General features: G+C 43.4%; 1 protein-coding gene across 1 annotated transcript in view; it reads right to left on the bottom strand.

The window, feature by feature from the left end:
• Nucleotides 1-4244: 4244 nt before the first annotated feature.
• Nucleotides 4245-14214, bottom strand: part of LOC112075457 (protein jagged-1b-like) — a 45956-nt gene continuing 35986 nt past the window's right edge. Inside the window, exon 4 of the mRNA XM_024142457.1 lies at nucleotides 4245-4420. Coding sequence (XP_023998225.1) covers nucleotides 4403-4420 — 18 coding nt within the window. The 3' untranslated portion in view covers nucleotides 4245-4402. The remainder of the gene's footprint in view (nucleotides 4421-14214) is intronic.

Below are 14214 nucleotides of genomic sequence, written 5' to 3'. Positions count from 1 at the left end.
GGAATCTGCTTTTCCTTTTTCAATGTCTGCCATGATATTTATTGCGATCATGATTATTACTTGACAAACAGCATTTTATCATGTGCTATGCAGCTTAAGCCCCAGTCCCTGTATTGGAGTGGAGCTGTGTTGTAGCTGGCTACAGGGTCTGAGGGAGTGGAGCTGGTTCTAGCTGGCTATAGCTGAGGAGTGGAGCTGTGTTCTAGCTGGCTATAAGGTCTGAGGGAGTGGAGCTGTGTTCTAGCTGCTATAGGGTCTGAGGGAGTGGAGCTGTGTTCTAGCTGGCTATAGGGTCTGAGGGAGTGGAGCTGTGTTGTAGCTGGCTATAGGGTCTGAGGGAGTGGAGCTGTGTTCTATCTGGCTATAGGGTCTGAGGAGTGAGCGTGTTCTAGCTGGCTATAAGTCTGAGGGAGTGGAGCTGTGTTCTAGCTGGCTATAGGTCTGAGGGAGTGGAGCTGTGTTCCAGCTGGCTATAGGGTGAGCGAGGGTGGACTGTGTTCTAGCTGGGCTATAAGGTCTGAGGAGTGGAGCTGTGTTCTAGCTGGCTATAGGGTCTGAGGGAGTGGAGCTGTGTTCTAGCTGCTATAGTTCTGAGGGAGTGGAGCTGTGTTCTAGCTGGCTATAGGGTCTGAGCGAGTGGAGCTGTGTTCTAGCTGGCTATAGGGTCTGAGGAGTGGAGCTGTTGTTCTAGCTGGCTATAGGGTCTGAGGGAGTGGAGCTGTGTTCTAGCTGGCTACAGGTCTGAGGGAGTGGAGCTGTGTTCTAGCTGGCTATAGGGTCTGAGGGAGTGGAGCTGTGTTCTAGCTGGCTATAGGCTCTGAGGGAGTGGAGCTGTGTTCTAGCTGGCTACAGGTCTGAGGGAGTAGAGCTGTGTCTAGCTGGCTTATAGGGTCTGGAGGCGAGTGGAGCTGTGTTGTAGCTGGCTATAGGGTCTGAGGGAGTGGAGCTGTGTTCTAGCTGGTTATAGGTCTGAGGGAGTGGAGCTGTGTTCTAGCTATAAGGTCTGAGGAGTGGAGCTGTGTTCTTAGCTGGCTATAGGCTCTGAGGAGTGGAGCTGTGTTCTAGCTGGCTTAGGTCTGAGGGATGGAGCTGTGTTCTAGCTGGCTATAAGGTCTGAGGGAGTGGAGCTGTTTTCTAGCTGGCTATAGGGTCTGAGGGAGTGGAGCTGTGTTCTAACTGGCTATAGGGTCTTGAGTGGGAGCTTGTTGTAGCTGGCTATAGGCGTCTGAGGGGAGTGGAGCTGGTGTCTAGCTGGTTATAGGGTCTGAGGGAGTGGAGCTGTGTTCTAGCTATAAGGTCTGAGGAGTGGAGCTGTGTTCTAGCTGGCTATAGGCTCTGAGGAGGTGGAGCTGTGTTCTAGCTGGCTATAGGGTCTGAGGGAGTGGAGCTGTGTTCTAGCTGGCTATAAGGTCTGAGGGAGTGGAGCTGTGTTCTAGCTGGCTATAGGGTCTGAGGGAGTGGAGCTGTGTTCTAGCTGGCTATAGGGTCTGAGGGTGGAGCTGTGTTGTAGCTGGGCTATAGGGTCTGAGGAGTGGAGCTGTGTTCTAGCTTGCTATAGGTCTGAGGGAGTGGAGCTGTGTTGTAGCTGGCTATAGGGTCTAGGAGTGGAGCTGTGTTTTCTAGCTGTTATAGGGTCTGAGGGAGTGGAGCTGTGTTCTAGCTATAAGTCTGAGGATGGAGCTGTGTTCTAGCTGGCTATAGGCTCTGAGGGAGTGGAGCTGTGTTCTAGCTGGCTATAGGGTCTGAGGGAGTGGAGCTGTGTTCTAGCTGGCATAGGTCTGAGGAGTGGAGCTGTGTTCTAGCTGGCTATAGGTCGTCTGAGGGAGTGGAGCTGTGTTTCTAGCTGGCTATAGGCGTCTGAGGGTGGAGGCTGTGTTGTAGCTGGCTATAGGGTCTGAGGGAGTGGAGCTGTGTTGTAGCTGGCTATTAGGCGTCTGAGGAGTGGGAGCTGTGTTGTAGCTGGCTATAGGGTCTGAGGAGTGGAGCGTGTTGTAGCTGGTATAGGGTCTGAGGAGTGGAGCTGTGTTCTAGCTGGCTATAGGGTCTGAGGGAGTGGAGCTGTGTTGTAGCTGGCTATAGGGTCTGAGGGAGTGGAGCTGTGTTCTAGCTGGTTATAGGGTCTGAGGAGTGGAGCTGTGTTCTAGCTATAAAGGTCTGAGGGAGTGGAGCTGTGTTCTAGCTGGCTATAGCTCTGAGGGAGTGGAGCTGTGTTCTAGCTGGCTATAGGGTCTGAGGGAGTGGAGCTGTGTTCTAGCTGGCTATAAGGTCTGAGGGAGTGGAGCTGTGTTCTAGCTGGCTATAGGGTCTGAGGGAGTGGAGCTGTGTTCTTAGCTGGCTATAAAATGTAATAGGGGTACTTGGAGGAAATGGGGAGAGGGAGGATGGATGATTGGGCGGATGGGGTAGAGGAAAGAGGACGGGTGGGGGCAGGGAGGATTGAGGGATGAGGGAGAGGGAGGGAGGGATGGAGGGATGAGGGGAGAGGGAGGGACATATGATTGGGATGGAGGGATGGGAGGAGAGGGAAAGAGGGACGCGATGGGGGAGGGAGGGAGGGATGAGGGAGAGGGGAGACATATGATTGGGATGGAGGGATGGGAGGAGAGGGAGAGGGACGGATGGGGGGGAGGGAGGAGGATGGAGGATGAGGGGAGAGGGAGGACATATGATTCGGATGGAGGGATGGGGAGAGGGAAAGAGGGACGGATGGGGGGGGGGGTCTGAACTTAACCCAACCCTAGTCCCTCTTGTATGTTCATGGTTCTGTCCTGCGTGCCGGCCAAGGATTGGGCGTGTGTGCTCGGCAGTTCCACGTTTTGCCTAATAGACCATTACATTACGGAATGTAACAGAGAATCGCTATGGAATTCTGAGCAATTCCAAAATGAGTCTGATGAGCCTTGGCTTGGAGCTTGTCTGCTATGAGGTTGTCTATCGGGATAAAGGCCACCAACCAGCAAGCTGTGTGGAATATGGTTGTCTATCGGGATAAAGGCCAGCCAACCAGCAAGCTGTGTTGAATAGGTTGCATGTTCTGTAATAGAATGTCCTTATTAGTCAGATGGATCATGTATGTTATTTAGTCTTGGATACGTGTTAAAAGTGCTGTTGTTTGTTTAGCTACTGGTTAGTGGTTTTCATGTTGTTGTTTATGATACAGTCTGAGGGAGAGGGTTAGTGGTTTCATGTTGTTTATGATACAGTCTGAGGGAGAGGGTTAGTGGTTTCATGTTGTTGTTTATGATAGCATAGGGAGGTTGGTTCTGTGTGTTAGGTGAGTCAGAGGGAGCTGGGTTCATGCTGTGTTGTTTATACGTCTGGAATTAGTTTCATGTTGTTTATGATAAGTCTGAGGGAGGGTTAGTGGTTTTTCATGTTGTTTATGATACGTCTAAGGGCGAGGGTTGGGTGGTTTCATGTTGTTGTTTATGATACAGTCTCTGAGGGAGAGGGTTAGTGGTCTTTCTGTGTACTGTACCTCTAATGATAAGTCTGAGGAGAGAGGTTAGTGGTTTCATTTGTTTATGATACAGTCTGAGGCGAGAGGGCTTAGTGGTTTCATGTTGTTGTTTATGATACGTCTGGAGGGAGAGGGTTAGTTGGTTTCATGGTTGTTTATGATACAGGTCTGAGCGGAGAGGAGTTAGTGGTTTATTGTTGTTGTTTATTGATACAAGTCTGAGGGAGAGGTGTTAGTGGTTTCTGTTGTTTATGATACAGTCTGAGGGAGAGGGTTGTGCGGTTTCATGTTGTTTGTTTATATACATCTGAGGACGTAGGGTTAGTGGTTTCATGTTTTTGTTTATTTGATTACGTCTGAGGGAGAGGGTTTAGTGCGTTTCATGTGTTGTTGTTTATGATACAGTCTGAGGAGAGGCCGTTAGTGCGTTTCATGTTGTTTTACTTGATACAGTCTGAGGGAGAGCGACGTTAGTGGTTTGCATCGTTGTTGTTTATGCATACAGTCTGAGGGAGAGCGTTAGTGGTTTCATGTTGTTGTTGTATGATACAGTCGAGGGAAGAGGGTTTAGGTTGGGTTTTTCCATGTTGGTTTTAATTTGGGGAATTTTTACCCCAAGGGTTCTGAAGAGGCGTGGGAAGAAGGTAGTGTTTCATGCTTGTTTATGATACAGTCTGAGCGGAGAGTGTTAGGTGCGTTTCATGACTTGGTTTATGATTTACAGTCTGAGGGAGAGGGTAGTGGTTTTTCATGTTGTGTTATGATACCAGTTCTGAGCGATCTTCTCTCGGGGTCGGCAGAACTTGTTGCATCCGAAGCCATAGTAGTGCTCGTCACAGCTGACCCGGATCCGATAGTCAAACTGACCAATAGGACCGTTGTGGCTGAGCTTCTGCCACTGATGACTGGGGTTGATCATCCCACTGTGGGACGCCTTCTCAATCACCTGACCATCACCACCTAATGGGTCATAGATATACAACCAGTTAGAATATATTAGATATAGATATACAACATGTTAGAATGTATTGCCTTCTCAATCACCTGACCATCAACACCTAATAGGTCATAGATATACAACCAGTTAGAATATATAGTTTAACAGGTTACTTTCCTTACGAGAAAGACAGAATCACTGTTATAAAGACTGTTGAATGCATGTCTGAGCGTACCCCAGTATGAGTCATAATACCCATAATACCCAATGGGCCTAAGGATCTCTTCACGGTATTTCTGTCCAATTGCCATCGATAAAATGCATTTGTGTTTGTTGTCCGTAGCTTAAGCCTGCCCATACTATACATTTTGGGGGGAACTTTTATAAACACATTTCATGCAAGTCTACTACACTTTATATGACTGGAGACATTAACAGAATCTTTTTTTTGATACAACAAATGACAGGGTGGCCTACTCTGCTGACACTGAAAAACAGACCAATAAAAACTACGTTGTCCATATAATAGACCAATGAGAAGGGGAGACACTATGATGTTGTCAATATAATAGACCAATGAGGAGACACTATGATGTTGTCAATATAATAGACCAATGAGGAGAAACACTAATATGAAAAACTTAGCAAAAAATGAAACGTCCTCTCACTGTCAACTGTGTTTATTTTCAGCAAACTGAACATGTGTAAATATTTGTATGAACATAACAAGATTCAAACAACTGAGACATAAACTGAACAAGTTCCACAGACATGTGACTAACAGAAATGGAATAATGTGTCCCTGAACAAAGGAGGGGTCCTGTCTGGTCCAGCGACGGTGGGTTTATGCCCCTAGGCGACGTTGTTGCCGGTGATGTCTGGTGAGGACCTGCCTTACAACAGGCCTACAAGCCCTCAGTCCAGCCTCTCTCAATCTATTGCGGACAGTCTGAGCACTGATGGAGGGATTGTGTGTTCCTGGTGTAACTCGGGCAGTTGTTGTTGCCATCCTGTACCTGCCCAGCAGGTGTGATGTTCAGATGTCCCGATCCTGTGCAGGTGTTGTTACACGTGGTCTGCCACTGCGAGGATGATCAGCTGTCCATCCTGTCTCCCTGTAGCGCTGTCTTAGGCATCTCACAGTACGGACATTGCAATGTATTGCCCTGGCCACATCTGCAGTCCTCATGCCTCCTTGCAGCATGCCTAAGGCATGTTCATGCAGATGAGCAGGGACCCTGGGCATCTTTCTTTTGGTGTTTTTCAGAGTCAGTAGAAATAACGCTTTAGTGTCCTAAGTTTTCATAACTGTGACCTTAATTGCCTACCGTCCGTAAGCTGTTAGTGTCTTAATGACCGTTCCACAGGTGCATGTTCATTAATTGTTTATGGTTCATTGAACAAGCATGGGAAACCGTGTTTAAACCCTTTACAATGAAGATCTGTGAAGTTATTTGGATTTTTACGAATTATCTTTGAAAGACAGGGTCCTGAAAAAGGGACGTTTCTTTATTTGCTGAGTTTATGTTTTCAATATAATAGACCAATGAGAAGGAGAGACACTAAAATAATATGTTGTCCATATAATAGACCAATGTCCATCTAAACTGGAGGAGGAAACTAGTAGCACTGACCCCACAATGACAAATAGTGAATATGTGCAGGACCACTCAGCAGGTATATGGCTGATGCTCTCTGCTGGTGCCAATAAGAAAGGCTATAGACCTACGGTTGTATATGTTAAAATCAGATTAAATTAAGAATAGTCCGATGGGTGAGAATATTATCAAGTGCTTGTCAAATAGTGAATGAGAGACTGATGAAGTGTGTGCAGCAAGAAACAGCTCATGGCTTTCTTCTAAATCATTATTAGAGTGGCATTATGCAGCCTTAGAATGTATAAAATAAAGTGTATAAATGTATTTATTGTGAAGGTGTAGGCTATACTACATGTATTTATTGTGAAGGTGTAGGCTATACTACATGTATTTATTGTGAAGGTGTAGGCTATACTACATGTATTTATTGTGAAGGTGTAGGCTATACTACATGTATTTATTGTGAAGGTGAGGCTATACTACATGTATTTATTGTGAAGGTGTAGGCTATACTACATGTATTTATTGTGAAGGTGTAGGCTATACTACATGTATTTATTAACACTTTGTTAACATGGAGATGTTACAAAAGGTCCGTATCAGTGGCTATGCGTGAAAGCCAGGAGATTCTAAACGTGCATATGTTAATTATTATGTATTATTCTAAATGGTAATTATTGGTAAATTAGCGTGAGACCGGCAGTTATTTGCATGGCTGACTAAATGTCATGACCGCCCTATCTGCAAATATCTTTATTTTGACTCAGTTAATGTTGTGTGAAAGATCCTCTCCAACCTCACATTTCTTCATTTGTTGATTAATATTTATAAAATAGGATTTTATTAAGAAGCATATCCATGTAAACAAGTGTACAAACAGAATTGTTACCTCCCTGATATGTCAGACAATTCCTGACTTCATTTCAGCTTCTAGTGGAACAGAATAAGCCCTCTCGCAATTATTTGATTTGTATTTTAAACAAACAATCTGGTCTATGTAGACGTAGCACGTCTTATGAGAAGCTAAATGCACTGGTGAATGCCTGTTCTATAATTGGTAGTATAATAATGTGTTTGGAGGATTCAGAGCTCAACAAGTTTCTGACTGTCCCAAACAGAATAACACAAACAGTCCCAAGCAGAGTGAGTTTGTAGTTAATCACATTTCTGTGTAATTTAAAGGTCCAATAGAGCAGTTTTTATGTCAATATAATTTCTGGGTAACAATTAAGCACCTTAACTGTGATTGTTTTCAATTTTAAAAAGTTGACAATGAAAAAAAAAAATAGGTTATTCGCAACAAAGCAATTTCTCAAGCAATAATTTATCTAGGACTGTCTGTGAGTGGTCTGAGTGGGGAGGGGGAAACTGACTGTTATTGGACTGTCTGTGAGTGGTCTGAGTGGGGAGGGGGAAACTGACTGTTATTACGTCTGTGAGTGGTCCCTGAGTGGGGAGGGGGAAACTGACTGTTATTGGACTGTCTGTGAGTGGTCTGAGTGGGGAGGGGGAAACTGACTGTTATTGGACTGCCTGTGAGTGGTCTGAGTGGGGAGGGGGAAACTGAAAACGAACTGTTGTTGGCAGAGAGGTTTGTGTTTCCTATTGGTCTATTAACTAATTTACCGCCTGGTGACGTCACCAGGCAGGCCAAAACTCCATCCCACCAAAACGGGCTGTAATGGCTTTTCTTTTCAAACTGCTCTTACAATATACAGTACATTCAGAAAGTATTCATACCCCTTGATTTGTTCCACATTGTGTCAGGTTACAGCTTGAATTCAAAAGGGATTTTTTTTTAAACATAATTTTGCCCATCAACAAACAGTAGCCCATAATACCAAGTGAAAACATGTTATAAGAAGTTTTTGGCAAATTTATTGAAAGTGAAATACAGAAATGTCTCATTTACATAAGTATTCACACCCTTGAGTCAATACATGTTAGAATCACCTTTGAAAGCGATTCCAGCTGTGAGTCTTTCTGGAGAAGTCTAAGAGCTTTGCACACCTGGATTGTCCAATATTTGGGATTTATTTTAATTTTTTATTCTTCAAGCTCTGTCAAGTTGGTTGTATATTATTGCTAGGACAGCCATTTTCCAAAAATATTGCCACAGATTTTCTTGCCGATGACAAGCATACCCATAACATGATGCAGCCACCATGCTTGAACATATGAAGAGTGTTAGTCAGTAATGTGTTGGATTTCCATGAAGTTTATTTCTTTGCAGTTATATTTTAGTGCCTCATTGCAAATAGGATTCATGTTTTGGAGTATTTTGATTCTGTACAGGCTTCCATCTTTTCACTCTGTCATTTAGGTTAGTATTGTGGAGTAACTACAATGTTGTCGATCCATCCTCAGTTTTCTCCTGTCACAGCCATTAAACTCTGTAACTGTTTTGTAAAGTCACCATTGGCCTCATGGTGAAATCCCTGAGCGGTTTCCTTCCTCTCTGGCAACTGAGTTAGGAAGGACGCCTGTATCTTTGTAGTGACTGGGTGTATTAATACACCATCCAAAGTGTAATGAATAACTTCACCATGATCAAAGGGATATTCAATGTCTGCTTTTTATTGTTATTTTGACCCATCTACCAATAGGTGCCCTTTAGGAGGCATTGGAAAACCTCTCTGGTCTTTGTGTCTGAAATGCTCTACTTGACTGAGGGACCTTATAATTGTATGTGTGGGGTACAGATATGAGGTAGTCATTCAAAAATCATGTTAAACACTATTATTGCACACAGAGTGAGTCCATGCAACTTAGGTGACTTGTTAAGCAAATGTTTACTGCTGAACTTATTTAGGCATCGCCATTACAAAGGGGTTGAATACTTATTGACTAAAGACGTTTCAGCTTTTCATTCTTTTTATTAACTGGAGAAACAAATTAAAAACATAATTCTAATTTCACATTAGTATTGTTTGTAGACCATTAACATAAAATCTCCATTGAATCTGAATCATTGTAAAATTCAGGCTGTAACATAACATTAACATGGTATTTTCCTGAATGTTAACAACATTTAAAAAGGTCCAGAGGTTCCTTTCTGAACCACACAGGAAAATCACATGTTGGGGTTTTTAAAACAGACAGACAGGAAAAATCTAGGAGAAAACAGATCTGGGATTCAGCCAATCACCCTCCTCCTTCGCCCTTCCATTTGCACTAGTGTCCCAAAACTGAAAATGGCCGAGTGTAAGAGCTAATTACATCCTCCGATAGCCACTTCGACCAAGACTGCAAGACTGCAGGCTCCAGAGCTAAATGGTCTCCCAAAACGCACCAAGATGGGTTTTTTTTGCGCAATTTTGTACAAAATAACGGAAGCCTGATAATTTATCATTATATTGTTTGTTTTTAGCCGATATCAAAGCTTGACACGTAACACTTCAGAAATTAAAGGTTTAGGCTTATCAGACAAGAGGGAATGCTGAACTGTCACAGAGGTTTAGGCCTATCAGACAAGAGGGAATGCTGAACTGTCACAGAGGTTTAGGCCTATCAGATAGGCCTATCAGACAAGAGGGAATGCTGAACTGGCACAGAGGTTTAGGCCTATCAGACAAGAGGGAATGCTGAACTGTCACAGAGGTTTAGGCCTATCAGACAAGAGGGAATGCTGAACTGTCACAGAGGTTTAGGCCTATCAGACAAGAGGGAATGCTGAACTGTCACAGAGGTTTAGCCTATCAGACAAGAGGGAATGCTGAACTGTCACAGAGGTTTAGGCCTATCAGACAAGAGGGAATGCTGAACTGTCACAGAGGTTTAGGCCTATCAGACAAGAGGGAATGCTGAACTGTCACAGAGGTTTAGGCCTATCAGACAAGAGGGAATGCTGAACTGTCAAAGAGGTTTAGGCCTATCAGACAAGAGGAATGCTGAACTGTCACAGAGGTTTAGGCCTATCAGACAAGAGGGAATGCTGAACTGTCACAGAGGTTAGGCCTATCAGACAAGAGGAATGCTGAACTGTCAAAGAGGTTAGGCCTATCAGACAAGAGGGAATGCTGAACTGTCACAGAGGTTTAGGCCTATCAGACAAGAGGGAATGCTGAACTGTCACAGAGGTTTAGGCCTATCAGACAAGAGGGAATGCTGAACTGTCACAGAGGTTTAGGCCTATCAGACAAGAGCGAATGCTGCCCTGTCACAGAGGTTTAGGCCTATCAGACAAGAGGGAATGCTGAACTGTCACAGAGGTTTAGGCCTATCAGACAAGAGGGAATGCTGCCCTGTCACAGAGGTTTAGGCCTATCAAAAAAGAGGAATGTTGAACTGTCACAGAGGTTCAGGCCCATCTCCTTTCTCGTGCTCTTCCTTCCTTCTCCCTCAACACATAGCAAAAGCATGGGAGAACAAGTATTTGATACACTGCCGATTTTGCAGGTTTTCCTACTTACAAAGCATGTAGAGGTCTGTAATCATAGGTACACTTCAACTGTGAGAGACGGAATCTAAAACAAAAATGCAGAAAATCACATTGTATGATTTTTAAGTAATTCATTTGCATTTTATTGCATGACATAATGATTTGATACATCAGAAAAGCAGAACTTAATATTTGGTACAGAAACCTTTGTTTGCAATTACAGAGATCATACGTTTCCTGTAGTTCTTGACCAGGTTTGCACACACTGCAGCAGAGATTTTGGCCCATCCCTCCATACAGACCTTCTCCAGATCCTTCAGGTTTCGGTGCTGTCGCTGGGCAATACGGACTTTCAGCTCCCTCCAAAGATTTTCTATTGGTTCAGGTCTGGAGACTGGCTAGGCCACTCCAGGACCTTGAGATGCTTCTTACGGAGCCACTCCTTAGTTGCCCTGGCTGTGTGTTTCGGGTCGTTGTCATGCTGGAAGACCCAGCCACGACCCATCCTTCAATGCTCTTACTGAGGGAAGGAGGTGTTGGCCAAGATCTCGCGATACATGGCCCCATCCACCCTCCCTCAATACGGTGCAGTCATCCTGTCCCCTTTGCAGAAAAGCATCCCCAAAAAATTATGTCTCCACCTCCATGCTTCACGGTTGGGATGGTGTTCTTGTGGTTGTACTCATCCTTGTTCTTCCTCCAAACACAGCAAGTGGAGTTTAGACCAAAAAGCTCTATTTTTGTCTCATCAGACCACATGACCTTCTCCCATTCCTCCTCCGGATCATCCAGATGGTCATTGGCAAACTTCAGATGGGCCTGGACATGCGCTGGCTTGAGCAGGGGGACCTTGCGTGCGATGCAGAATTTTAATCCGTGACGGCGTAGTGTGTTACTAATGGTTTTCTTTGAGACTGTGGTCCCAGCTCTCTTCAGGTCATTGACCAGGTCCTGCCGTGTAGTTCTGGGTTGATCCCTCACCTTCCTCATGATCATTGATGCCCCACGAGGTGAGATCTTGCATGGAGCCCCAGACCGAGGGTGATGACTGTCATCTGAACTTCTTCCATTTTCTAATAATTGCGCCAACAGTTGTTGCCTTCTCACCAAGCTGCTTGCCTATTGTCCTGTAGCCCATCCCAGCCTTGTGCAGGTCTACAATTTTATCCCTGATGTCCTTACACAGCTCTCTGGTCTTAGCCATTGTGGAGAGGTTGGAGTCTGTTTGATTGAGTGTGTGGACAGGTGTCTTTTATACAGGTAACGCATTCAAACAGGTACAGTTAATACAGGTAATGAGTGGGGAACAGGAGGGCTTCTTAAAGAAAAAACTACAGGTCTGTGAGAGCCGGAATTCTTACTGGTTGGTAGGTGATCAAATACTTATGTCATGCAATAAAATGCAAATTAATTACTTAAAAATCATACAATATGATTTTCTGGATTTTTGTTTTACATTCCGTCTCTCACAGTTGAAGTGTACCTATGATAAAAATTACAGACCTCTACATGCTTTGTAAGTAGAAAACCTGCAAAATCGGCAGTGTATCAAATACTTGTTCCCCCACTGTATATATATAAATAAACAACCATATATATAATGGTTATTATTTATTTATATATATTATATTTGTTTATTTATATATATATATATAAATAAATAAACAACCATATATATATAAAAAAAGGAGGACCAAGGCACTCTTCATATAATTAATTAAAAGTCCTTTATTAGTATGGCATGTTCAATAGAAACGACGTTTTTTAAAAACTGACGCGTTTCGGCTGCATGGCCTTAATCAGGGAGGACTATATATATATACATATATACACATTAACACAGAGTATATTTCTTTCTCTCAGGTTTATAATATATTACTGGCATCAAACATCTCTCTCTGCCACATCCTGGTTGCTCTCATACACTGTCCTCCCACTGCCCCCCCCCCCCCCGACTGGGACAAAGCCACACTCGCCACAGCCACCAGTAATTACAGAGTGAGACTGACACCAGAAACCACAGTCACATCCAGCCAGGACTCCTGCCAACCAACACTCAGCACTTTCTCCTACTTCACACACTGTAGTCTGTCCTTCTCCCACACAGACTCACTGTGCTCTGTCCTTCTCACACACAGACCACTCTCCCACACAGACACACTGTACTCTGTCCTTCTCACACACAGACCACTCTCCCCACACAGATACACTGTACTCTGTCCTTCTCACACACAGACCACTCTCCCACACAGAACACACTGTACTCTGTCCTTCTCACACACAGACCACTCTCCCACACAGATTGTCCTTCTCACACACAGACCACTCTCCCACACAGACACACTGTACTCTGTCCTTCTCACACACAGACACACTTGTTTGTACACACAGGCTACAAACAAGACAAGTCAAGAGTTAAGTCACACACACACACAGACACACAGAAAGAAAAACCTGCCAAAAGTCAAGCTTTTACACAAGTATTTTCTGGGCAAATACTTGGTAACGGAATTACACCGAGACTCAGATTTTTCACTTTAAAATGTATACACAGACTGACCCAGAGAGAGACAGACATACACACACAAACACTAGCACACTACACACACTCTCTACACACACACACACACATATATTATAATATTGTTGTATGGTGGTATTATACATGTTGTATTGTAGATATGTAGTGGTGTAATGATGTTGTATTTGCTAAAAATGTTGCTAAGAAACTAATGTAAACTATATGTATTGAATACAAAGAGTTATGTTTGGGGCAAATCCAAAACAACAAGTACCACTCTTCAAGCTTGGTGGCTGAATCATGTTTTGGGTATGCTTGTCATTGGCAAGGACTAGGGAGTTTTTTAGGAGAAAAAAAACTAAAATCGACAACAGCTAAGCACAGACAAAACCCTAGAGGAAAATCTGTTTCAGTCTGCCATACACCAGAGACAGAGATTAATCCACCTTTCAGCAGGACAGCAACCTAAAACACAAGGCCAAATATACACTGGAGTTGGTTAAAATTCCAGAGTGACCTAGTTACAGTTCTGACTTAAAATGTAAAGACATGAACCTCTGACATCAATCAACAACCACCTTGACAGGACTCGAAGAATTTAAAAAATAATACATGTGAAAATATTATACAATCCAGGTGTGCAAAGCTCTTAGAGAGACTTACCAAGATTGTATTAACTCAGGGACACTAACCCAGCATGCAGTGCGTATTAGAGGTCGACCGATTTATCGGAATTTATCTTTCAAGTTTTCATAACAATCGTAAATCGGTAATTTTGGACGCCGATTAAGCCCAAAAATATATATATATTTTGATTTTATTTACACCTTTATTTAATCTTTATTTAACTAGGCAAGTCAGTTAAGAACAAATTCTTATTTTCAATGACGGCCTACCGAGGAACAGTGGGTTAACTGCCTTGTTCAGGGGCAGAACAACAGATTTTTACCTTGTCAGCTCAAGGATTCAATCTTGCAACCTTACGGTTAACTAGTCCAACGCTCTTACATGGCACATATTGCACTTTTACTTTCTTCTCCAACACTTTGTTTTTGCATTATTTAAACCAAATTGAACATGTTTCATTATTTATTTCAGGCTAAATTGACTTTATTGATGTATTATATTAAGTTAAAATAAGTGTTCATTCAGTATTGTTGTAATTGTCATTATTACAAATAAATAAATAACAAAATCGGCCGATTAATCGGTTTCGGCTTTTTTGGTCCTCCAATAATCGGTACCGGTATCGGTGTTGAAAAATCATAATCGGTCGACCTCTAGTGTGTATATCGAGGGACACTAACCCAGCATGCA

This window comes from Salvelinus sp. IW2-2015, unplaced genomic scaffold, assembly GCF_002910315.2.
Source record: "Salvelinus sp. IW2-2015 unplaced genomic scaffold, ASM291031v2 Un_scaffold3174, whole genome shotgun sequence".
Taxonomy (NCBI): Eukaryota; Metazoa; Chordata; class Actinopteri; order Salmoniformes; family Salmonidae; genus Salvelinus; species Salvelinus sp. IW2-2015.
This window is presented reverse-complemented; position numbering and strand designations above follow the sequence as displayed.